At 42.8% G+C, this 25,009-nt stretch overlaps 1 protein-coding gene across 9 annotated transcripts in view; it reads left to right on the forward strand.

The window, feature by feature from the left end:
- Positions 1 to 24,640, forward strand: part of NCOA2 (nuclear receptor coactivator 2) — a 293,273-nt gene extending 268,633 nt beyond the window's left edge. For 8 of the 9 annotated variants that reach the window (XM_030303986.2, XM_030303983.2, XM_030303990.2 and 5 more), the window contains 8 exons: positions 2,781 to 2,946; positions 5,602 to 5,880; positions 6,603 to 6,680; positions 8,562 to 8,796; positions 10,355 to 10,532; positions 11,245 to 11,443; positions 14,625 to 14,714; positions 20,771 to 24,640. In XM_030303986.2, coding sequence (XP_030159846.1) covers positions 2,781 to 2,946; positions 5,602 to 5,880; positions 6,603 to 6,680; positions 8,562 to 8,796; positions 10,355 to 10,532; positions 11,245 to 11,443; positions 14,625 to 14,714; positions 20,771 to 20,782 — 1,237 coding nt within the window. In that variant the 3' untranslated portion in view covers positions 20,783 to 24,640. The remainder of the gene's footprint in view (positions 1 to 2,780; positions 2,947 to 5,601; positions 5,881 to 6,602; positions 6,681 to 8,561; positions 8,797 to 10,354; positions 10,533 to 11,244; positions 11,444 to 14,624; positions 14,715 to 20,770) is intronic. The other variant, XM_030303989.2, reaches the window with a different exon arrangement.
- Positions 24,641 to 25,009: the final 369 nt, after the last annotated feature.

Below are 25,009 nucleotides of genomic sequence, written 5' to 3' on the forward strand. Positions count from 1 at the left end.
TGGTATACCCAAATTTATCATATCAACCACAATGCAATGTATCTTTCTGATTATAAGGTACGATATCCTGGCTAGATCAGGAGCCCTTTATTTTCATCAACTGGAAACTTACTGAGCCTATGCAGTTTCAAGAACTGGGCCAACAAAGAGACTTAAGATCTCCTCACTTGGTACAGTCTAAAGTTGATATTTTAACATCAATACCAATATCGATTTTAAGTGAAAAGAAAGGACGAAGCATGGAATGACAAGTGTTGGCCTTAGAGTGGCATAGATGGCATCTTCTGGAAAAGGATCAATTGCCCAGGGTGGCTGGGGCTCACGGGGAAATTGTGGACATTGAGTTTGTAGTAGAGACTAGGCTTTACCAAAGTGTGTGCGTCCTTAAATTCCACCACCACCACCTGTCCAAGGACTTAGACATTTTCCTGGAGAGCTAAAATAAGAATTTTTGAGTCATCCCAGCAAAATTTGTTTTGGAAAAGGAACCTAACAGCATTGTCTGAGGAGAATAGGAGAGAGGCTATAAGCAGGGAATTATTTTGAGAGTCCTCAGCCTGAGCTGACAAGGAAGAGCCCTGACCAAAGTAGGAAAGCTGGAGGTACTGTTGGACGTTTCAGTCTGTGTTATGTATTGCTTTGAGGTTTGTTTTTTTTTTTTTAATTAAGAAAAGCATGTAACAAAAATGGGTTCTTTTATGTTGGAAATTGTTTTTTTAATTTAAGCTTTGGATGTATCTTTCCTACGGTGGAGTTGTCTTGCAGAGGGTGACCGTACCTCCCTTTCCTTTTGACGCTGGGTTTCAGTCCAATGCAAGACTGGGGGGTGTGGGTTCAGGCGGAACCCAGCAGCCTTCCTAGATTTAAGAGAGTAGATTTCACCTTAGCCTGTCAGCAGTGGGGATCTAGAGGGGTCTGGGTGGGGAGGTCGTGTTTTGTGTGGGAATGAAGCTTCCGAAGAAACAGAAGTTGAAAATTAGGGAATAAGGCAGACCAAGAAAATACTTTAATGCATTTAACTAGCTACCATCTTTGGGGAGTGAGGTCCCAGGTATAAGTGATTTGGTAAACACACAACATCCACTCTTGGCTGACTCGACCTCTTTTCGTGAAACTTACCACATCCAAATGTTGGTCACTCCTCTGCAGAATTTCCTCCTCTCTTTGCTTCTGTGATATGCGGTTCTATTGTTTTTCTCCTCCTTGTTGCTGCTTTTCTACACTGCACCTTCCTCCCACTCCTTAAGTGTAGGAGCAGCAGACTGATCTGATCACATTTGTGTTTAAAAACTTAAATTCCAGGAGAGCATGATGCCAGAGAAGCAGGAAGGGCAGTAGGGAGACTTTTCCAGGAAACGATGTCTTACTGAGGAGCAAGGCAATGATGAGAAGAGGCAGGTTAGAAAAGGCCCCCCAAAAACCAGAGCACGAGTCTCAGAGTGTTAGCTACCTTTAGCAAGGCAGGACCATTTGAGTGGAACCGGGTGGCCGCACAGCGCACGCGCTCGGCCTGTGGTAGTAGCCCGCGGCAAGGGAGGCTCGGGGATGCAGGCTTAGGGCCAGGAAGGGCAGGTGAGCAGTGTCATGAAGGGCGCATTCAATTAGGTGATTTCCCTCACAAGTTACTGGGGATAAACGGAGAGTATAAATTGTTCTTTAATGCACTGATTATAAATGTTGGAAATCAATTGTTGGCTTTCATAGTCAGCATTTCGGGATCCTAGGCCAAAGTGGCATGCCAAGCTGTCTTTAGAAAGCATGGCATATTAAATTGGGTTAGATAAATAACTTCATCCCTTGATGGATCTATTCACACTTGCTTAAGAATGAACTTACTTACTTGTAAACTTTTCTTTTCTCCAAAACATCATATGGTAACTCTAAGAGTACTAATTAGACCATTTTGGCAAAATACAAGTATCGGTTTCCCTTTCGATACTAAAGTAACTCAGAAACTTTTCAAACCCCCACCACGAACAACTTGTCATTTAATTTAAATTTTAGGAGTTTTATGTACCATGAGTTTGGAGTTTAGTGTTACAATTATATCACCTGTGACCTTTTATAATAATATAATCTGCACATTCATGATCTACTTTGGTTGACTCAGAAAGGCCAAGAGCCGCACTTCCTGGGGGCCTTAATGAATATGTTTGCAAGGCCTGCTTATGCATGACTAAGAAGTTTCCTATTAGTCCGACCAGAGTTAGTCTAGCGACAGCTGAATTCAAAAAACTTAATGCAGCTTTTCTTCTTATAGGTCTCTAGTCTCTCCCAGGTGAGTCATCACAGCCACGTATGAAATAAGACTGTTTAAATGAAATTTGTCTTTCCTACCAAAGTTCAGAAAAATCCTTTGATTACTTCAGGGCAAAGTGAATACATACCTATGCTTGAAAAATCCGTGTAGATTTGTGGAAAAGCAACGATCAGGAGGGCCCTGGCAGCACGCGCGTCTGTGTAGGAATCACGGCTTGGCAGTGTCTGCTTGTGCGATCTCCGCGACATGTGGGTTAACCCCTCTGAGCCTCAGCTTTGCCAGCTTTAAAGTGGGGGCAGGCAAAACGAAACCATACACTAGATGCCTCGATTGGCACTGAGTAGAGTGTGTCTGTCACTGTGACTTGTCATTTTGTTCTGTTCTGGCTGGTAGAGCGTTGTGTTACACAGACCCGGAAGTCAGTGGTTGATGTTGGTCACCTTTTGTCCCTGAGGGAAGAAAGCGTTCTCTGACCAGCTGGCTTTTCCAGGGGCCCACGGTGAAGTTTGTGTCTTCACAGGCAGCCATTCGGCAGCTCTCCGGACGACCTGCTGTGCCCACATCCTGCAGCAGAGTCGCCCAGTGATGAAGGCGCTCTCCTGGACCAGCTCTATTTAGCCTTGCGGAATTTCGATGGCCTGGAGGAGATTGACCGAGCCCTCGGAATACCCGAACTGGTCAGCCAGGTGTGCACGGGCTGGGGGGGGGGGGGGGGGGGGGGGGGGGGTTGCTGAGCTCTCTCAAGGGCACGGACTCGTCCGTTTTCTTTGGTTCACAGATGCTCTGCGGTCTGCTTCTTAGGGCACTTCTTTACCTCCTAACAAGCTGGCTCTGTTTTCTTTCTTGCCCTCCTTGTTACCCCCACGTAAACGTTTGCCCAAGGATGGAGAACACTGAAAATGAGCTTTCGTTAAATTTAGGCTATTGAGCTGAAAGGCAGAAAGTCAAGGCCAGCTCACCTAATGACGTAGAGGGACACACAAGGAGCAGAGAACAGAGAAGTCTAGAACAAAACACTGCCGCCCCAATGACCTAGAACCCTTTCAGCTAAAAACCCAGTTGGCATCCACGATGATCATATTCATCTTTACATTTGTGGGCTGGTGAGAAGAAGCCAGTGTGCTAAAAGAATACTTCGCACACAAGCTAGCAGAAGTCATTTTAGAGGTAGCTAGAGCTCATTAATCCTTTTGACCTTTTTATGGGTTGAGCCCATAATAATTTGGGGGGATATTTAAACGTAAATGGGAAGATAAGAAAGTGCTTCTTAAGCTTCCTCCTTCTGATAGTTTGTTAAAGCAATTCTCTACTTTAAAGTATTGCTACTTTATAGCAATAATATAATAAACAGTTTAAACATAGTCTCGAATGTGGTAACAGTATTTTCTGTGTCTGGCTACCCAGCTAAATTTGTGGGAAGCAGGCATCCTGGTTTACTTTATAAAGAGGAACAACAAATCTAAACAAAATCTAAACAAAAGCTATCACAGTCTCAGTACTGTCTTCCTCTTTGCTCATCATCTTTATTTCTTACTGCTAAACAGTAGCTTCCAGCGTCCAGTATACTCTTAGACACATGATGTGTCAGGAGGATGTCAGAAAGGTGATGCAAAGTCATTGGAGGCTTCTCTAAAGCCTAGAAATCATACTGTCATAATTCCCACAGTTCAGCAGACAGAAGTGGGAGTTAAGACTTGTCGATTCATATCAAGAACAGCAGAATGGGAAGAAATGACTCGAGAGGCTACATGATATAATGTGAAATAAATCGAGAAAGGAGAATGGAATTTAAATATTTCCTGTGTGGCTAGTTTGCTTTTGCTTTAAGTGGTAGCTAGAAGTCAGCACTCAGTATTGTTCTCGAGTTTTGTCCAAGTGACATTTTTTTTAAAATGTGGTTATTGGGATTGTTTGTAGCATCATTTTTATCAAAACTGGTGTCCTTTTATCATTTAATATTTTTAGTCCCCTTCATTTTTTCATTCATTTGTATTCTGTTTTGTCTCATCAAGTCCATTGTCAGTATAATGTCATCCTATTAAACTGAATTATAGAAACACTTTTCGGTGGATTTGGGAAATGGAGAGTACAAATAGACTTTATTTGTGCACGTGAGAGTTGTGTGTCTTCTTTAAAAACTGGAAATTATTTCATTTCTTCTCTGTTGAAGATGGGCAGGTATTTAAAGTTCTAAGATAGTTTCGTGAGTATAGTTATTCAATTCAATAATGAGTTCAGTAATTCAGTAATCAATGGTGTCCCCTGGGGAGGCTCCATCCACATACTTAAAACTGTGCTGGAGAGGGCAGTAGGCCCGAGCCTCATGGGTGGACCTCAGGACCACTCTGACGTGAGCCAAGGATCATGGCCAGCACCAGGCCCCTGCTCTAACTTGGGTAGACTGGTTTGAGGAAGGCCTAGGACATGACCATGTTAGAGAAAGCCTTAAGAGACATTTTTGCTCTTGAGTCCTTCCCTCCTTATATCAGAAGGGTTGTAGCAATTACCCCTAGAAGTAGAAGGGAGAGGAGAATAGAATTAGCAAGTATGTGTTTCCACCCTAAACACAGACACCGAGGGCCACTTGGGGGTGAGGTGTTCCCCCTTGGAGAAGTTGTAGATTTTCTATACCTGCTTCATTCTGACCCAGATAGATCAGGTAACCATAAGAAGTCAAGAACGACAAACACAGCAAATGTGTCCAGTAGCTCATAAGATGGTGGCAAACTGTAGGAAGTTCCGGCAGCACAGAAGGCAGTTAAATAAAGGCAGTGTATCGCACTGCCGAGGAGCTCAGGTGCTAAATCACAGACTGGATTGGAACCCACTACCGAACCAGGCAGAAAGGCTTATCGCAACTTCCTCCGTGTCTCCAGATCTCACTTTTTTCATCTGCAAAACGGGAACGATGGTGGCGGGTGCCCCGACACTGCCGACCCCAGTGAGGTACCAGGGTGGTCGTCTGACTAAAATGATTGCTTCAAGTATGAAGAATCAGTGAAAAGACTTAACACTTCCAGGGGACATTTCCATTTTACAGTCCGGGTCAGTCTCTGATGGGGAAGTGAGGAGGCAGTGTCCCATAGTCCTGGCCTCGTTCTCCTTCCCTTGGAAGAAGGGTTGATGGGGGTCAGGCCTGACCCTGCTTCTTCCCTCACATAAGTACACCCATTGAACAAAGATATTTTCTAGGAAGAAAAGTGGAGTCACGCTAGGTACCTTTGTATAGTAAGTACAGTGTGAAAAGCTTCAAGTATATGACAGAGAAAATAACCTTGTATCAACTCCGCTGTTTAGAGCGGTTGTATTCATTTGTTTGTTATCTGGGGCTGTCTCTTCAGAGCCAAGCAGTCGATCCGGAACAGTTCTCCAGTCAGGAATCCAACATCATGCTGGAGCAGAAGACCCCGGTTTTCCCACAGCAGTATGCATCTCAGGCCCAGATGGCCCAGGGAAGCTATAACCCCATGCAGGATCCGAACTTCCATACCATGGGACAGCGGCCCAGCTACGCCACACTCCGCATGCAGCCCAGACCTGGCCTCAGGCCCACAGGCCTGGTGCAGAACCAGCCAAACCAGCTGCGACTCCAGCTGCAGCATCGCCTCCAGGCACAGCAGGTGTGCTCTTCGTGGGCGTCTGGAGAGGCGGCCAGGGCGCGGGGGAGTGGGCAGCTTGAGGCGAGAGGGCGGCGTAACAGTCGTATCCTCGGGGAGGGCGGAAAGCTCATCCCGTCCCTTCCAAGATGACCCTACAGCTCGTGCTCTGTTCTACTTACTGATTTCCCTTCTGTCTCGTCCACTAACTCCACTCTAGCACAGGGGAGCTGTCCTGTTGCCCAACAGGACAACGGTCTAGCCTTGAGGTCTAGAGCTAACGGTCTAGCCTTGAGCTCTCTGAGCCTCAGTTTTCCTGTCTATAAAATGGGGCTGCTGTATGGTGCAGGGCAATGTGCACATGAGTTAAAGGTGGTTTCTAGCTCAGTGTGAGCACTCCGGACAACAGTAGCTCGTTTCCTCAGTCCTGTCTCATGACAGAAATTGTCACTGTTAGCTGACTGGTGGCAGAGCAGTGCTGCCTTCTGAGTGCCTAGTTAGCTCAAGAAAATGTGTTCTCGGGAAACAAGGCTAGACAGATTTCTGTAAACAGTCCACAACGTTTTCTCAGTTATAAGCAATGCGAAACCTCACTGATAATTAGCTTTGTAAAAGAATTCAGCTGCAAACCATGTGGTTTCAGCATCTAACGCATACAGATGTTACACTGGGGAGGGCGATTTCTCAAGAGAGATGATTTAAAATATATTGTGTAAAAAATGTATTGATTCTTCTGTCGCATTTAGAATCGCCAGCCACTTATGAATCAAATCAGCAATGTTTCAAATGTGAACTTGACCCTGAGGCCTGGAGTACCAACACAGGTAAGGAGCAGACCAGCAGTCAGATTTCATGGGATGTTGAGTTTCTCTGTCATTTCTTCCTTGTCAGTATCCCAGGCAAAGTTACTTACAAGGTCATATGACCCAGACCAGCACCATGGATCTGTTAGGTCATTCAGGTGTCCATCTAGCCTGTCACTTTTGTAGTTCCATTTTTACTGCCAGGTACAGTCAGTTCTTGTCATTCACTTGTGTTGTGTTCTATGAAGTCACAGCAAACACTGAATTAGCGACTAGTGAACCATTGCTCCCAGGAGACATACAGGGTTCGGGTCCTGCCAGCCTCTGGTGCCAGCATGGTCATCAGTCTATCAGTACATAACCTTGTTTCACATGTGCTTCATTTTGAAGAAATCTTATTTTTTTTTTTTTTTAATTTTTTTTTTCAACGTTCATTCATTCTTGGGACAGAGAGAGACAGAGCATGAACGGGGGAGGGGCAGAGAGAGAGGGAGTCACAGTATCAGAAACAGGCTCCAGGCTCTGAGCCATCAGCCCAGAGCCCGACGCGGGGCTCGAACTCACGGAGTGCGAGATCGTGACCTGGCTGAAGTCGGACGCTTAACCAACTGCGCCACCCAGGCGCCCCTGAAGAAATCTTATTTAATAGATACTGTTGATTTGTTACCTTGAACTCAGAGACACCAGCGCTGTGACTCTTGCCTGAATGAAGCTCACCCCACACGTGCCTTCTCCATAAGGTACATCGCAGCCTCTTGCATTTAGGAACACTAGACAGCTCTTTAGCACTACTCTTAGGAACCACCGTCAAGAGCAAAATCACCTGGGAAAAGCACACCAGAGTGAAAAACGTGGAACTAAATAGTCCACAAAAAGGACGCTTACAGTATGAGAGCTGAAACAAGAAGGCAGAGTGTCACCTTGTTTCAGCCTTAGGTGGGAATAATGTGCACCTTGGGCATCTCAAATTCTTTTGCGCATGTCCATAGACGTTGACAGTGCTGTGAATATAGAGTTGGGGGTTACAAATAAATTTTAGCAAGTAGGTAAGTTCACAAATACGGAATCCAGGAGTAATGAGGATTGACTCTGTACTGCTAGGACCCCATAAACAGCCTTTTACCTCTTCTGGGTGGCAGGCACTGACATCCTTCCCTGCATCCATCTGTCTTTTCCTCTTCAGTCTGCCCTGGCCTCTTTGCATGTTCCTATCACCTCGCTCTCCCTACACTCCCTCCCCTCTCCCTGCCTCTGTTCAGCCTTTTCCAAAGCACTTCAAGCCACATTTCGGCACAAATGATCTGGTTTCCCTTTAGATTTGAATGCCATCTTCAAGGTTTCTGTGACATTCATCTTACAGCTAGGACTGGTATTATTATGAGGTCCTTTAGTTAACTGTGTTCTCTCACAGTGAGTTCCAAGTTAATCCATAGTAACATTGAAGTTACCCATGTCAGTCATTGCAAGGTTTCAGAAAAATCATCATCTCTGTAGAACTTAGAAGCCCACATTCTCACCCACCTACTGTTCGACTCTAAAATGTTCTCTCCACATGGCGTCTGGGTGGCTCATTCGGTTGAGCGTCCAACTCTTGATCTTGACTCAGGTCATGATCTCAGGGTTTGTGAGATCGAGCCCCATCTTGGGCTCTGCGCTGCACTTGGAACCTGCTCAGGATTCTCTCTCCCCCCTTCTCCCCCACTTGCACTCCTTCCCTCTCTCTGTCTCTCTCTAAAATAAAAAATAAAATAAAATGTTCTTTCCGTGTAATTTTATTTCCCAAATGATTTTACATGAGACAGTACCATTTGTTGTCTTATTTCTAATATACAGTTTGTTTCTCAATCTGTGTCTTCCCCCAATGTTCCCCTCCGTGCATTCCCCACTTCACCCCCATTTTAGGCACCTATTAATGCACAGATGCTGGCCCAAAGACAAAGGGAAATCCTGAACCAGCATCTTCGACAGAGACAAATGCATCAGCAACAGCAAGTTCAGCAGCGAACACTGATGATGAGAGGACAAGGGCTGAACATGACATCGAGCATGGTGGCTCCTGGTGGTTTACCAGCAACTCTGAGCAACCCCCGGATCCCCCAGGCAAATGCACAGCAGTTTCCATTTCCTCCAAACTACGGTACTGGACTTACATCCCCACCACCTTTCACCAGCCCTTTCTCCCCAGTGTCCCCTGCTCTTGGGTCTCAGCTCCTCTCTCACAGCTCTTTGCATGGCTCCCACATGAGTCTGGCTACCCAGGGAGTGATAGGCAACTTGGGAGGACAGCTGGGGCTTGTCAGGAGTCCCCAGGTCCAGCACAGTGCCTTCCAGTCTCTCAGCTCAGGTACCACCTTTTCTCTGAGTGCAGGTCTTACTTTAAGAGTGACCGAAGTAAGTGTGTGTGAGTGTGCATGGATGTGTGTGTTTCTGTCAATGTCTGTAAACACGGGTGCATATGTATATATTTATTTTTGAAGACCTCTGAGTCTGACTCAAACAAATCAATAGATACATACAAAATGTTGAAAGACCTACAAAAGTTCAAGCATTACACATTCTCCAATTTTTGAAAAAAAAGATGATACCAAATCTTCAATGAATAGATAATTCCTGAGAAGTGTTATATGGAAGGCCCTTTGTTTTCTTCATATTGATTTGTTGTTCAGCGTCAGTCTTAAGAGACAGATGTGTAATGTCATAAATATTCATATTTGTGTGCATGTCATGTTCAATTAATAGTTGAATTATTGATAAAAGTTAAGTGCTTACATTAACATTAATATTCCAAATGATTTTCCCTGTCTTTTGCCAGAGTTATCTACAAATAACTATCAAGCCTCTGTAGTGCTTAAATTCATGTCTCCTGTTTCTTTAAAGAACCAAATAATGTGCGGGTTTTTCTGTGTGATCATAAACTTTTCTTTCTCAGCTAACCTAAGCATTAATTAGCTATGTACATTACACACATCTAGGCAAAAAACACATTTTCCTTTACGTCCTCCTTGAAAGTTTCTAAGTTGCCGCCTTTGTTTCTAAGCTCCTTTCCTGTTTCCTTTTTGATGACTTCAGAAAGTGTTCTAAAAGTTCCTTCTCTCCTTTTAGTGTAAATGCCATTTGCTTCTAAACTGAACAAGAAGCTTACATTGAATTTTTCTATGTATTCTTGCTCCTCTTAGGTAGCACTGAAATACCGCAGAGCCCTTTACAGACAGAATCCTTTGTGATGCAGTTACTTATTTTTAAAAATGCATGGATCTCCTTGTAGAATGACTTGATTCAATAAAAAAATTATTCAAATGTGTTAACTTTTCATATATAGCTGAACTTCAGTCTGATTTAAAGTTTAAACAATCCAATTGTAGTGATACATAAAAATTTGAAGACTGTTTCAGGTAAAAGAGAAATACACATGTTTGACCAATTCTTGATTTAGAGAGGGATAAGGGGAAGGAACAGTATTTTCTCTATCTCTAGACAAGGTAACTACCTTAGAGAATCAACATTTGGAAATTTTTTTCTTCATGCTTTTTATCCCAGTTTGGAACCTTTTTTAAATGTATGTGGTTAACCAGCACATGATCAGGTATTTGAAAGTAATTTTCTATGTGTATGTAATTTGAATGTTCTCTTTTCTTCCCCCCAATCTCTACGATAAAACTAACAGTCTCCTTTGGATTTCTGTTTTGTTTTTTAAGGAATAAGTCAGCAACCTGATCCAGGCTTTACTGGGGCCACAACACCCCAGAGCCCTCTGATGTCACCCAGAATGGCACATACCCAGAGCCCCATGATGCAGCAGTCTCAGGCTAATCCAGCCTACCAGGCCTCCTCTGACATGAATGGGTGGGCGCAAGGGAATATGGGTGGAAACAGGTATGCCGTGTTTCTGTGTCTTTTTAAATAAGTGATCACCAGGGAATTTTTCTGTAGACCGCCTGTCTCTTTTCTGTATTTTTTTCTCTCTTTTTTTTTTTTTTAAATTGAGTAAGCTCTATGTTCAACAATGGGACTTGAACTCATGACCCTGAGATCAAGAGTCACATGTTCTACTGACTGAGCCTGCCAGGTGCCCCATCTTTTCTGTATATTTCTTAATTTTTTTTCTCAAGCAAGCAATATCAAGTAAACTACGAAGTAGGAAAGTTACTAAGTAGGCAGAAGTTACCAGAATACAAAAGTTTAGCATATCTCTTCCTTGGGAGTAAAAGGAACTCCCCTGAGAAGGTACCACCCCACCAGTTTAAGACCGAAACTGCTATGGAAGGCAGTGCTCTAGAAGGCATCCTTTATCAGTACATGTAGTAAAAGCAAACAAATAAAAAGCTTGTTCGGTGCAGATAGGAAAGAGAAAGATACACCTCTAGACCTTCACAGTGATGTTAGGAGAGGACTGTGGTCGCCCCTGCAGCCTCATTGAGCACTTCCTCCACCATCTCTGACCTCACTCCTGCTGGCTGTCCCACCCTGGGGTCTTTCAGCCTATACTTACTCATCCTCAAGTAAATACGTGAGAAACAAGTGCTCAAAACTCCCCACCTTTTTGCCCTACAACTCTTGACATTTTAATCTTTTCCTTATGTTCTAGCATGTTTTCACAACAGTCCCCACCACACTTTGGGCAACAAGCAAACACCAGCATGTACAATAACAATATGAACATCAATGTATCCATGGCGACCAACACAGGTGGGATGAGCAACATGAACCAGATGACAGGACAGATCAGCATGACCTCAGTGACCTCCGTGCCTACGTCGGGGCTGTCCTCCATGGGTCCCGAGCAGGTGAGCACCCTGAGGAGCAGCCCATCGTCTTCTGATAACTTTTTGTCTATTTCCGCATTCAGTGCATCTTTCCATGTACTTAACATCTGCCATCAACTCCCACATGTATTTTGATCAGTGTTTTCTCACCTTACTTTCACCTGTGTTAGTGCCACTAACAGAAATACTTGTTAATGACAAAATAAACATGAAAGGATTCCTGACTGCTCAAGGATCTTTTAAAATATTTCTTAACTGTCTTGTCATTTAAGTATTTTCTTATTTGAGGAACTTAGCAATATCTAAAATGAATCTCTAAAAATGGAATGGTAAATGTACTTCTTAAGTAGCTTTATTTTGGATTTATAGTTTAAGAACTGATTTTCTTCTGAATGAAAAACCAGACGAATCGCAAAGGCCAAACTAACTGCTTGCCATCCAATTAGCTGTATTTCCACCACCACCTCCCATCCCACCCCCTCCCGCCGCCCCCGGCCAGTTAGCTTTAAAGGATACTTCACTCGTGCAGGGAGACTGACACTGATCATCCAAAAACTATTCTTTATCGTCTCTGGGGTGTGAGTGCCATGTTTTTCGGGTCAATTTTTTTTTAATTTTTTTTTTTTAATGTTTATTTTTGAGAGGGAGAGACCGAGCACGAGTGGGGGGAAGGGGCAGAGAGAGAGAGAGAGAGAGACAGAATCTGAAGCAGGATCCAGGCTCTGAGCTGTCAGCACAGAGTCTACCCGGGGCCTGAACTCACAAACCCTGAGATCATGACCCGAGCCGATGTCGGAGCCACCCAGGCACCCCCCTGGTCAGTGTTTTTTAAACAATTCTGCTTAAGGCTGTATTTCTGAATAAGACTAGTGATTCTACTATCCCTAAGTGTACACCAGCTTCACTTGGTGGCAGAGAGACTCAAAGCATTGATATCTCGGGTGGCCAGCCTAGGATTCAGAATCTGGGATTCAGAAATTCAGAATTTATCCACAGATAAAGGTGTTAGTTAAGGGGCGCCTGGGTGGCGCAGTCGGTTAAGCGTCCGACTTCAGCCAGGTCACGATCTCGCGGTCCGTGAGTTCGAGCCCCGCGTCGGGCTCTGGGCTGATGGCTCGGAGCCTGGAGCCTGTTTCCGATTCTGTGTCTCCCTCTCTCTCTGCCCCTCCCCCGTTCATGCTCTGTCTCTCTCTGTCCCAAAAATAAATAAACGTTGAAAAAAAAAATTTAAAAAAAAAAAAAAAAAAAAAGGTGTTAGTTAAAAATTTTTAAATTGTGTTTACAGAAGAACTTATGTTTTTTTAATTTTTTTTTAAACGTTTATTTATTTTTGAGACAGAGAGAGACAGAGCATGAACGGGGGAGGGTCAGAGAGAGGGAGACACAGAATCTGAAACAGGCTCCAGGCTCTGAGCTGTCAGCACAGAGCCCGACGTGGGGCTCGAACTCACAGCCCGTGAGATCATGACCTGAGCCGAAGTCGGACGCTTAACCGACCAAGCCACCCAGGCGCCCCAGAAGAACTTATGTTTAAAGGGCACAAAATGCTTGGCATTCTACTGCCTCAGTAGTTCACGCAAAGTATCAATGTGGCAAAGACCCTGAGTCTTATTTCATCTGTGGAGAAATCGAGGCATGGGCAGGTTAAATGACTTAGTAAGTCACTGACAGGACTGTGCGTTCAGTCAGATCATGATTGTGAGAGTGGTGAAAGACTGAAGGTTGGATTAGTCTATTTCGTCTGATGTTGGTGCCCCACAACTTGTGAGGAAATTTTAGTAAATTTATTTACAGCACCTCTGTTTTATTCTATGAGAAGATGTTAATAAAAATGCAGAGTAGTGCATAAGGAAATTTAAAGCCCTTTGCAATTTAAGAAAGCTCTGTGTGGGTAATAATAATTCGCCTTTCTGTAGTTGAATTGATGGTGACTAAACCATCAATGGTGGCTTACTTGGGTAAATTAGACATAACTAAAGATAGATTATTGGGGCACTCGGGTGGCTCAGTCGGTTAAGCATCTGACCCTGGTTTTCAGCTCAGATCATCATCATGATCTCACAGTTTGTGAGTTCAAGCCTGCACCTGCTTGGGATTCTCTCTCTCTCCATCTGTCTTTCAAAAAAAAAAAAAAAAGAGTTTTATCTTTTCGATGGAGGAAACATGGTGTTGATTTTGAATTTTCTATAGAAAGGGCCACTAGTGGCTCCTGATTTGCTTCCTAGGGAGACTGTACAAAGCAAGGGCCACCCAGATGGTCTACTCTACCATGGGTCATAGTCAACCTACCTGGAAGTGATGCCATTTTATTTTTGAGGGAGGGAGAGAGAGAGCGTGCGCGCGCGCATGTAAATGAGGGAAGGGCAGAGAGAGAGAGAGAGAGAGAGGGAGACACAGAATCTGAAGGAGGCTCCAGGCTCAAAGCTGTCAGCACAGAACCTGATACGGGGCTTGAATTCACGAACCATGAGATCATGACCTGAGCTGAAGTCAGATGCTTAACTGACTGAGCCACCCAGGTGCCCCAAATTGGTACATTTTTAGTAATCCAGATTGCTTTGGCAAAGAAACTTTTACATAGATTTAAACCTTTTGATTATTAGGATTAATTTGGAAACCTAAAAAACACAACTGCAGCGTGTTTCTTCTGATAAAACCAGTCCTGTACAGTATTTGCATTTGTATCTTTACTTTGTAATTTGTGAAAGAATTGTATGAGTGCTGATGAATAATTCACTTAAGAGGCACAAAGTTCAGCACTGTTGGGTACTCAGACTTGCTCTTGCTAATCAATAACTTGCCTAAGTAACAGAGATATTAGGAGCTTCTCAGATGGCTCCGAAGTCCCAAATATGAGTCACTGGTCTAATTTGAATCATCCAAAAAGGTGAACATGTTAAGGCATGAAAATGTTTCAAGTATGATCGAGACTGTCAAACTTCTATACAAAATGCCAATAAAATTTAATTTTGAAGGCAGTTAGTGTAAGTATTTATTTCCCTGTTCCTCCCAACTCCCCCACCTCCCACCAGATCTATACATGGGAGAGTAGGTCTAGGGATGGGACCGCTTTTACAAAGCCACCTTTCCCCGTAATTCTACTCCTAAGAACAAAGACGAGGAGGAAGGTCGGTTGGTTGTTCCCTACAACACTTTTGGACATCCCACTGAGTGGAGCCGCTGTCCTGTCTTGTGCCCTCAGGTTAATGACCCTGCTCTGAGGGGAGGCAACCTTTTCCCAAACCAGCTGCCTGGAATGGATATGATTAAGCAGGAGGGAGACGCATCACGGGTAAGAAACGGCAAAGAAATATGTGAATAGGGTAGTAAGGTGAACATGGATATTTTATAGAGCAAAACTGGCAGACTCACTGTCAGCCAATAGATTGAAGACAGTTGTAACGCTTGTGATTTTTAAAAATATCTTCTAATTTCATCTGACATTCAATAGTTTTTCTGTGAATAATTATTTCTTTAAGCTCATTTTAACTGAGCTGATGGTGGCGTGTGAATTAAAAACACTAATTTTGCCCTGGAATGATATTATCATAGCAAAGCCAAAAAAGTAGCAGTGTATTAGTCATGTTAAGGCAAACTTTGATTTATTTTTACTTTTTCTGAATCATAATGTTAGATTTTCAGGAGGATAAAGAGGAGCTAACTTACAATTATTCCCTATCCCTTAATTAAGTCTGTGTTTATTCCTGTTAAGAGTTTGTCTATATTTCACTTTGTTTAAGCAACAGTCTTATATATTATTTGCATATTACCTCCAACCCTTGTTCTAAGAAGAGTGATAGTACCATGTTCAATCAAATCTTGAAAAAGAATAATCCATTCTTGGAACTCAACTGAATTGTGTGTCTAGCAGCTGATAGTTAACAGGAAGGCTCTGTGAGCAGCTTAGCACGTAGTAAATGGGCCTGCAGGGCCCTCTCAAGATAAGGGATATAATCCTTAGCAATAGATGAGGTTCCTTTTTTTTTTTTTAGTGTTTATTTTTGGGAGACAGAGACAGTGTGAGCAGGGGAGGGGCAGAGAGAAAAAGACACGGAATCTGAAGAGGCTCCAGGCTCTGAGCCGTCAGCACAGAGCCCGACGTGGGGCTCAAACTCACAAGCCGTGAGATCATGACCTGAGCTGAAGTCGGACGCTCAACTGACTGAGCCACCCAGGTGCCCCAGGTTGAGTTTATTTTTAAGTTAAAAAGTCTCTCTCTTGGGGCGCCTGGGTGGCGCAGTCGGTTAAGCGTCCGACTTCAGCCAGGTCACGATCTTGCGGTCCGTGAGTTCGAGCCCCGCGTCGGGCTCTGGGCTGATGGCTCAGAGCCTGGAGCCCGTTTCCGATTCTGTGTCTCCCTCTCTCTCTGCCCCTCCCCCGTTCATGCTCTGTCTCTCTCTGTCCCAAAAATAAATAAACGTTGGGAAAAAAAAAAAAAAAGTCTCTCTCAATGGAGAAAATAGAGGATCGGTGTTGAGTTTCCTACAGAAAAGTGGATCTTGATTGGTTTTGTTAATATCTAAGTTTAAAAAGGAATAGATGCAGCAGTGCCTGGCTGGGCTCAGTTGGTAGAGCATCTAACTCGATTTCTGAGTCATGAGTCTGAGCCCCACATTGGGTATAGAGATTACTTTAAAAAAAATTAAAATGGGGGGGTGCGCCTGGGTGGCTCAGTCGGTTGGGCATCCAGCTTCGGCTCAGGTCATGATCTCACAGCCTGTGAGTTCAAGCCCCATGTCAGGCTCTGCGCTGATAGCTCGGAGCCAGGAGCCCGCTTCAGATTCTGTCTCCGTCTCTCTCTGCCCCTCCGCTGCTCTCACTGTCCCTCTCTCTCTTTCTCTCTCTCTCTCTCAGAAATAAAAACATTAAAAAAATTTATCTTAATAAAAAAATAAAAATGGGGCTCCTAGGTGGCTCAGTCAGTTAAGCATCTGACTCTTGGTTGTGGCTTAGGTCATTGATCTCACAATTCGTGGGTTCAAGCCCTGCTTGGGATCTCTCCCACTCTCTCTGCCTCTCTCAAAATAAATAAACAAACTTTTAAAAAACTTTTAAATTAAGAAAAAAAAAGGTATAGCTCCAGACTTTAAATACACGGTGTGTGAATTTTCTCTTTGTGGTTTTTCTTGTTTAAAGAACCACAGCCACACATGGTAGAGACGCCCCTGGGTAGGAATCCTACAGATGATATATTTACCCAGATGCAGAGCTCATCTAAATGGTTAACGTCGCTACAGTAAGCCAAACGAAAAATAGAGTATATTCCATGTTGACTATGTGTGCAGACTCTAAATGTGCCATTGATTGAAGTTTGAAGCCCCTTAGGGGGGTGGCACCTTTCTCCTGCCAGCCCAGCCTCCCCTACCGCACTGCACCTCTACAGAGTGACCACAAGAAATCAGTGATGGCTTATGTGCAAAAAGTAGAAGCTTAAAACCTGGGACGCACTTCCCAGAGGAATGATGACATTAGTGATAATTAGGCTTCTGCTAAAGGACAGCCCACGTTAACCCAAAAGTGCCAGGGAGCTTAACCTTTCAGCACATCATAGCTCTGTGGGAGGAAAAATGCATTTGGGGGTCAGGACTGCATTTCCCTCCCTGAACCCACCATGACAGGATCTGACCTCCCTTCCTCCACCTTCAGTGTGACTGTGTGCCAGCCTAGGACAGGGACACAAAGCAAGCACCCGGGAGAGCCAGTTTATAGGGCCAGGTGCTCAGATGCCCTGCCTGGCCCAGGCCAGCAGCCCCGTCTTCCACTCCTGTCTCCCGAGAGCCCCCCAGTTTGACTTGCCTTATAGCCTTCTGCTGCCCTATTACAGAAGACAGACTTGTGTACTATACAGCAGAACACTTGGATGGCCCCTCATCTTTTTTTTTAATTCCAGAAAAAACCAACAGGTATGGAGCATTCACTGCAAGCCTGATTATCTGCTGAGAGCTTTATTTAGATTAGTTGATGTAAACCAATCATAACCGTATGGTAGAACTACTGTTTTGAGGGCTTGATGAGTTGCCCAAGATCCTGCAATACGAGGAAGGAAGCTGAGACAAGGCTCACCCCCCACGCGTGCATTACTAGCCCCTGTACTCTGCCGCCCACTTTCCCAGAGGGGACATGGAGCTCCTGGGACGTTTTTCTAAAGGTTTTATGAAAGTAACATTGGAGAAGCCCCAGAAGAAACAAATTTGGCTGCCATTCCCTTCTGGTTTTTTATAGAGCCCGAAGGGCAAAGAAATACACCACACTGTGGGACAGACGGTAAAGATTTGGCTACATATTGAAGAGCGTCCTCGGCTTCAGGCATTAGGATACTAAATCTCAGGAGGGGAAAAACCTCTGAAGTGAGGAAAGGGAATGTACCTTTTGGTCTCTAGTATACAGGAACCATACTGGGCCCATCAGAGATATTTAGGCCTCATCAACACTTACGGATGAGGAGACGGAGTCTCAGAGGATGAGGGAATTTGCCCAAGCTCGCACAGCTAGCGTGTGGGGGCACATATCACAAAGAGGAAGACCACTGTGAGGAACACCAGAGAGAGGCAGGGGCCTTCAAGCTGGAAGGACTAATCCGCAGAGTGGGGCCTGGGCAAAGTGGAGAGGTAAAGCTGCAGGCAAGGTGGGCCAGTAGAACCACCTTCACGCACATCTAGGCCCCTGATGGGTGCCCGCTAAAACTCAAATGGAAAGATTAGCATCAATGTCACAAAAGCAACTTTCAGTAAATATAGGATGTTCTCGCTATCAAAAGTACTCTTCAGGATCTCTGGTGAGAACTCTCTCCCTGTAGTCATCTAGCCTGGACCATTTATGCCCCTCCCACTTTCTTTGTTTCTCCCAGACCCCCTCTTGAATCTGGCTTCCCATCTATACTTTGTTCATGCTGAATATCAAGGCCAGAGGACAGTCTGTCAGACACTCTTGTTTCCTTCAGAAAGTAATATGTACAGTATATCCCTTCTGATCCATGAGTAATAACTGGAAATCACTGCACTTGTCACCATTCTACTGATTATGTGCAAAGAGAGGGATCCAGTCATCTCTGTCCTCTTGTGTTTCTGTAATATTCTCTGCTGCTGTTGTGAACCAAGGAACTTCTCAGAATTTATATTGGTAACCTGGTTCTATTTGTTGAGCTAGAAACCAGTGGTTTGGGGCGCCTCGGTGGCTCAATCAGTTGAGTGTCCGACTTCAGCTCAGGTCATGATCTCACGGTTCGTGAGTTCGAGTCCCACGTTAGGCTCTGTGCTGACAGCTCGGAGCCTGGAGCCCGCTTTGGATTCTGTGTCTCCTTCTCTCTTTCTGTCCGTCTCTTGCTCGTGTTTGCTCACTCGGTCTCTCTCTCTCTCTCAAAAATAAACATTAAAAAAGAAAAAAAAGCAGGATATGGAAAGAATCTTTAAAAAAGAAACCAGCGTTTCATTACTAATTGAATTGGTGTTCCACTTATCTTGAAATGGAGATTAAAATTGTACCTTGCTTTAAGCAGAGCTAGTATATACAACTGTGGATTTACCAAAATGCTATGTAGAGAGGAGCGGTGATTTTACACAACCAAAAGATTCTTCTTTTTACAAGGACTTCTAGCATGCCTCTATGTTTTACATACGTTTAAACATATCAAAATTGAGTTTACTGGTCAGCTGCATGGCTCTTGTATAAAGTGTAACTATAATTACTTGTATTTACTGGTGTTATGGAAATCGATCACTAACTAGGACCAGCTTCCAGGCAGTGATGATAAGGATAGTGGTGATGACATTCACCGAATACTTTTTATGTTCCCAGAACTATTTAAATACCTCGTGTACATGATTTTGTTTAGTCCTCACAACAGCCCTAGGAAGTATTAGGGACAGAAAGATAAAGTGACTCTCCACCCCTGAAGTGACACAGCCGGATGCCAAGCCAACCAGTGTCACTTTAGATATCCACGGCATGCTCAACATTCTCTTTCAGTACACTGCTCCTGGGTGATAGCTGCTTACTGATAATCCATTCATGTTAAGGAATACTGCCTTCAAGTTGCTAAGGACATTAATACTTCTCAGTAGAATTTGTTTTTCTAGAGTAACTGGAAAATCGAAGGATTTTTTTCATATTTTAGAGCTGTGGAGTATTTCCATATGAAATCATGTGACACAAATTGGAAATAAATATATAATTCGGCTTTATATCAAAGAGAAAAGTACATTAACTGTTCTTCTCTAAGAGGAAATACAATCAGAGGGATTCTCCTAAACTAATGTTTTAAGCTTGGGAGAATTGTGCTCCAGACCAGGAATGTAATCCCACCTTTGACCACTAGAATTCATGATCTGGCAGCAGTTTCCCCCAGTCGGTCTTTGCAGGGTAGTGTGGTGAAATTGATTATTTTGGGCTTACTCTCTGATCTTACTAGATAATCTTTAATGGCCCTGATGTGCTAGCTATGCCTTCATATCTAAATCCCAGAAACAGTTGTTATGTGTCCTCACAGCACCCAGTATTTCCTCTCACATAATTCGGACCGTGTTGTTATTTGTCTCCCTGGCCCACTCGATGTTTTGATGGCGGTGACCAGAAATACATTGTTTTGGTTATAGCCCCAGCACCTGGCACAGAGTGGATAATTAATATTTGCTACATGGATGAAACCTTTTTTTTTGGGGGGGGGGGTGGAACATAGTCAAAAACATAGTCAATAACCAAAGAAAAGCACTGACAGACATGCACCAACCAGTCAGACACCTCACATGATTCTTGCTCACTACAGCCCTCATTGAAACCATCATGGCATAGCAACCAGAAACTGGCGAGAATATCCGTAGATCCAAAATCCTGGTTTATTCAGCTCCCTGAAGCCAGGAAAACACCCCACGGAACCCCGGGAGTATCTCTGTAAGAGAAAGTCAAGAGGGACGTTTTGTTGAAAGTCGGTTTGTACTGGATGATTTTGAGGAAGGATTGAGGAAGTGGTGGCCGCTTCTGAATCGGATATTGTCAGAAAGCCAGGGCAGCTCAGCAATGAGGTATCTCTGCAACATCGTTTGAGACGGTGGGTGAGGACATTGGTACAGGACGTCATTGGTGAGAGAGCAGCAGTCATCCACTGAAGCCTCTCGTCCTTCAAAGTGGCGCGGAGGATCTGCTGGCCTTAAGGGAGGAGTGTGCTCAGCGAGGAACAGGGCCTCCTGCCTGTCTGCCTCAAAATCAAGTGTAATTCAGCCAGACAGACACTATTTAAAACGGGAACGACACTATTTAAAAATGGCCAAGTATATTGATGATTCTGTGATGAGCTTTATGATGGTGTTATAAAAAATTCAGAGGTGCTTCACAATTTTCTCTGTTTTCCTGCAGAAATACTGCTGACACTGAAGGTAGCTGGTTGCTTCTCTCTTCAGCTGACGGGGCTCACTTGCTCAAAACACTTACCGGCCTGGAGAGCTGTGTCTATCTGTTTTGACCCAATCGACCTGCCAGCCAGTTCTGCCAGAGCCAGGTCAGCAGACGGGCCGGGGCCCTGGCTCCCGGGGCGGAGTCCACCTGGCTGTTGCAGGAGGAGCCGCCTCTTCTCTTGACAGTCTGAAGCTCGCGTCCAGACAGTTGCTCAGTCTGTTCACTGCATTCACCTTAGTGCAACTTAGATCTCTCCTGCAAAGTAAATGTTGACAGGCAAATTTCATACCCATGTCAGATTGAATGTATTTAAATGTATGTATTTAAGGAAAACAACCATGCTCTTGTTCTGTTCCTGTTTGGTTCCAGACACTGGTTTCTTGCTTTGTTTTCCCTGGCTAATCAGTCTAGTGCAAAAGATTAAGATTTCATCTCGGGAAAGAAAAGAGTTAAAAAAAAAAAAAAAATACACACACTAAAAGGTGTTTTAACCTAAAGCCTGCATTTGGGATAAAAGCAGAGCAGACACCACGGACAGCGCTGTATGTACAGAGACACCCAAGAAGTGAAGACCAGTAAAGTCATAGTTGTATCTTGGTAGAAGCTCTAGAGACCATGTTGAGAAGAGTGTCCATTACCGAACAGAGAAAAAGGAGCCTGTGAGAGGGCTGTTGATATTAACAAGTGCTTTTTTCTTTTTTTCTTTGTCAAAATCAAACTATTCCACCTAAATTGTGAATCAAGAAGAAATATTGTTCATTTCCAAACTAAGTTCCCTTTAGATTGATAAGACAGCTTTGATTAGCGTCTTCTCCATCCAATCCTGACTCTTCCTTCCCCTGTCAGCCTTCCCTACTTTCGCTTTTGTTTTTTTGTTTTTTTTAAACGCAACAGAAACCAGGTAAGCCCTTTATTTCCTTAAATGTTTTGCCAGCCACTGTCAATTGCTAACTATTAAATTTCAGAAAAAAAGCATTTACTGGCAAGGAGAGGAGCCAAGTTAGGACTTGATACAATCCAACTAAGGATACCTGCTTTGAAAGCATGTTTATTCTGTTCCCCAGCAACACTGGCCTACAAGAACGGGAGAAAGTAGCCGTGTGTTTAAAATTGACAGCAGATATCACAACAGATTTAACCTCCGCCATGTGTTTTTTATTTTGTTTTCTAGCAGTGCTGATGAAGCCGAAGTTTTGTAAGGTACATAAAATCCAATTTATATGTAAACAAGCAATAATTTAAGTTGAGGACTTAAGTGTTTTAATTGTATAATTTTTGTGAGGTATACATATTGTGGAATTGACTCAAAAATGAGGTACTTCAGTATTAAATTAGATATCTTCATAGCAATGTCTCCTAAAGGTGTTTTGTAAAGGATATCAATGCCTTGATTAGACCTAATTTGTAGACTTAAGACTTTTTATTTTCTAAACCTTGTGATTCTGCTCATAAATCATTTATCTAATCTATATGATATGCAGCCGCTGTAGGAACCAATTCTTGATTTTTATATGTTTATATTCTTTCTTAATGAACCTTAGAAAGACTACATGTTACTAAGCAGGCCACTTTTATGGTTGTTTTTCTTGCCCACTCTGGTAGGGGAATAATCTTTTATTAATTGGCATCAGTTTCAGACAACTGCAATACCAAGAAACTGATGACCTTTTTTGAGCTATTTCTCCCCAACCCCTAAAACACATACTTTCTTACCTAAATTTCAGAATGATGTCTTTTTGATGTCTAAAAAGCAAAGCATTTTATATCTCATTAGCCAGGCTTTTTAGGAACAGAGAGGTTTTTCCTTGAAATTTGTTTGTTTATTTGTGGCAGGGTGAAAAAATGTACAAACTACCCCTATTTATATCTCTCTCTATATGTGCAAATTATGGAGTATAGAAAGAGATATAGCCCAAAGATAACTGGTTAAGTATACAGTCTGAAAGTGTTGCTCCATACTAAAGAAATTTTTCTGGAAATTTGCATTTCGATACTTTTTTCCCACTTGAGAGGGGTATCGCTCGCTACAGGGAGGTGGCCAGGAACAGCACTTCTCAGCGGCCACCAGTTCACGTGTCCCCCTCGAAATGCTCTACTTTTCTCAACCGAACCACTGGGTTGCCCAGTCGTGATGGAAAAAATGAGCAGATGTTGGCCCGAAACTCCGTGACCTCATCGGTGTGATGAGGCTCACATTACCCAGTTTACTGTGACCGGTTTTAAGTTGATTTTTTAGAAATATGTGAATTGGAATGACTTTATCTTCACACAGCACAGAAGAGAAATGGAGTTTAAACTGGCTTTGTTTCAAGTCCCTTTTCACTAAAACACTGTCCCCAGAATATCAGTGTATCTTTGATTGTTTATCCATCTGCCCACTGTGTCTTAATGTCAATCCCAATTCAGACAAATCTGCAAACCTCTGATACCGATAATTTAGAATAATTCACGATCATTACTGTTTTGAAGGAAGAGAGATTATAAATTCCCTGATGGCTCAGACCAGGTAATGGATTTTGCTTTACATCTAACTGAAAAGAGAAAAGTCAGTGAAGGAATCCTCTGATCATATTGATCACTGTAGAAGCAAAAGCCAAATCAGTCCCCTTCATTATCAGTATTTCTCATGCTGTAAACAATAAATTTGTCAGACTGAGTACTTGGTTTTGTTTTAATAGAACAAATAATCAGTGTTTTACTTATATTACTAAATGTGAAAAACACATAATGTGAAAAGTATACATACATTAACTTGGTTGTAAAACTCATTTAAGTGTTCATGTAATGTGCTAAGTTTAAAAAGTGAAGTGAGCTGTTTTACTACAATGAATTCGTTTGACTCAAAGACTAAAAATGCCCCTCCCACGTGTATCTCTTACGGCCTGTAATAACTGAAAGCAATGTTTTTGCAGTTTATATAATGCAATTTTTAATCTGTGTTTAAAAATGGAGTTCATATGGGCTTAACACATGAAATGGGTGGCACAGATCCACTTGCAGAACCCAAAGATACACAATCAATTTTGAAATGCAACTTAAGCCATTAATTGTTGGTGTGAATTTAAAATTTTCTAGTATTTGTATGGTAGTATGCTGCCTAAGAGCAAAGCATTCTCTGCACAAAAGAAAATTACTGTAGTGGCTTCGATTTTAATTAGAATTTTCTCCCTGGTGTTTCTTTATAGAGGAAAACAAAATCTTTTAAGTTTCTTACTACAGGTAAAAGCTATGTGCAAGAACCTCAAAATGCTAAAATCTAGCATAATGCCTTAGATCTGTTTTTAAGTCTTGTATATTCCTACATAGCTGTCCAATGTATTATATTTGTATAGTGAATTGTGTACAATTTTTGAATAAGTGCATCATCACTTAACCTTTATGTTGTTGAATAGTGATGATGATACATTTCTTCAAACATTTAACTGTCATTTTTGTTCCTTTGTCATTTGTGGGTTTTATTTGTACAGTTCCTCATGAAGTTGCATCTGAGATGTGTGTATATGAAAAGATTATACAAGGGTAAAATTAAGCAATATATTAACTATGGTTCTTCAGGAGAAAGCTTACAGTGTTTCAGGTTGTGATTTATTTTCAAAATGGAGTTGACTCTGAACATCACTTTGTTCACCTGCATTGATGTTTGTATTTCTAGTGTGAGCAGTTTATGCAAAGGTAGATATATTCAGAGAAATTTTAAATACATTTATGCAAGTTAATATTGCTTTGCTGATGCTATTTGCTTATTTGATGTTAAATAATGCTATTGTAAATAAAGAATTCTGTTGTTATTGCATCATTTAATAAATTTTAATGCCTTCGGGTTTTACATGGCTTGGGAGATTTTAATGTGTTTATATATTCTATCTCCATTCGTAATTGCTCTTAATTTTTAAAATATCTGACTTGGAATTTAATACTTCCTTACATTCATACAATAGTTGACACTATTTCTAGCACTTAAACATTTGGTTCTCCCACTGGCCCGTTTCACAGATTTTCAGTTTGAAGCCAAGGGAGGTGACGTCTTGGTTATCTAACAACTTAATGGCAAATACAGGCTGAACATAGGTCTGCAGAATCCCAAGTGATGTCTCTACTCTTCTCACCAGAGTGTTCCACCTCCCTTCCCTCATTTTCCCAAAAAAACGTGAGAACAATATGGACTTCTGACTGGTTATTCAGGTTATACATCACATCAGA

This window comes from Lynx canadensis, chromosome F2 (genome assembly GCF_007474595.2).
Source record: "Lynx canadensis isolate LIC74 chromosome F2, mLynCan4.pri.v2, whole genome shotgun sequence".
Taxonomy (NCBI): Eukaryota; Metazoa; Chordata; class Mammalia; order Carnivora; family Felidae; genus Lynx; species Lynx canadensis.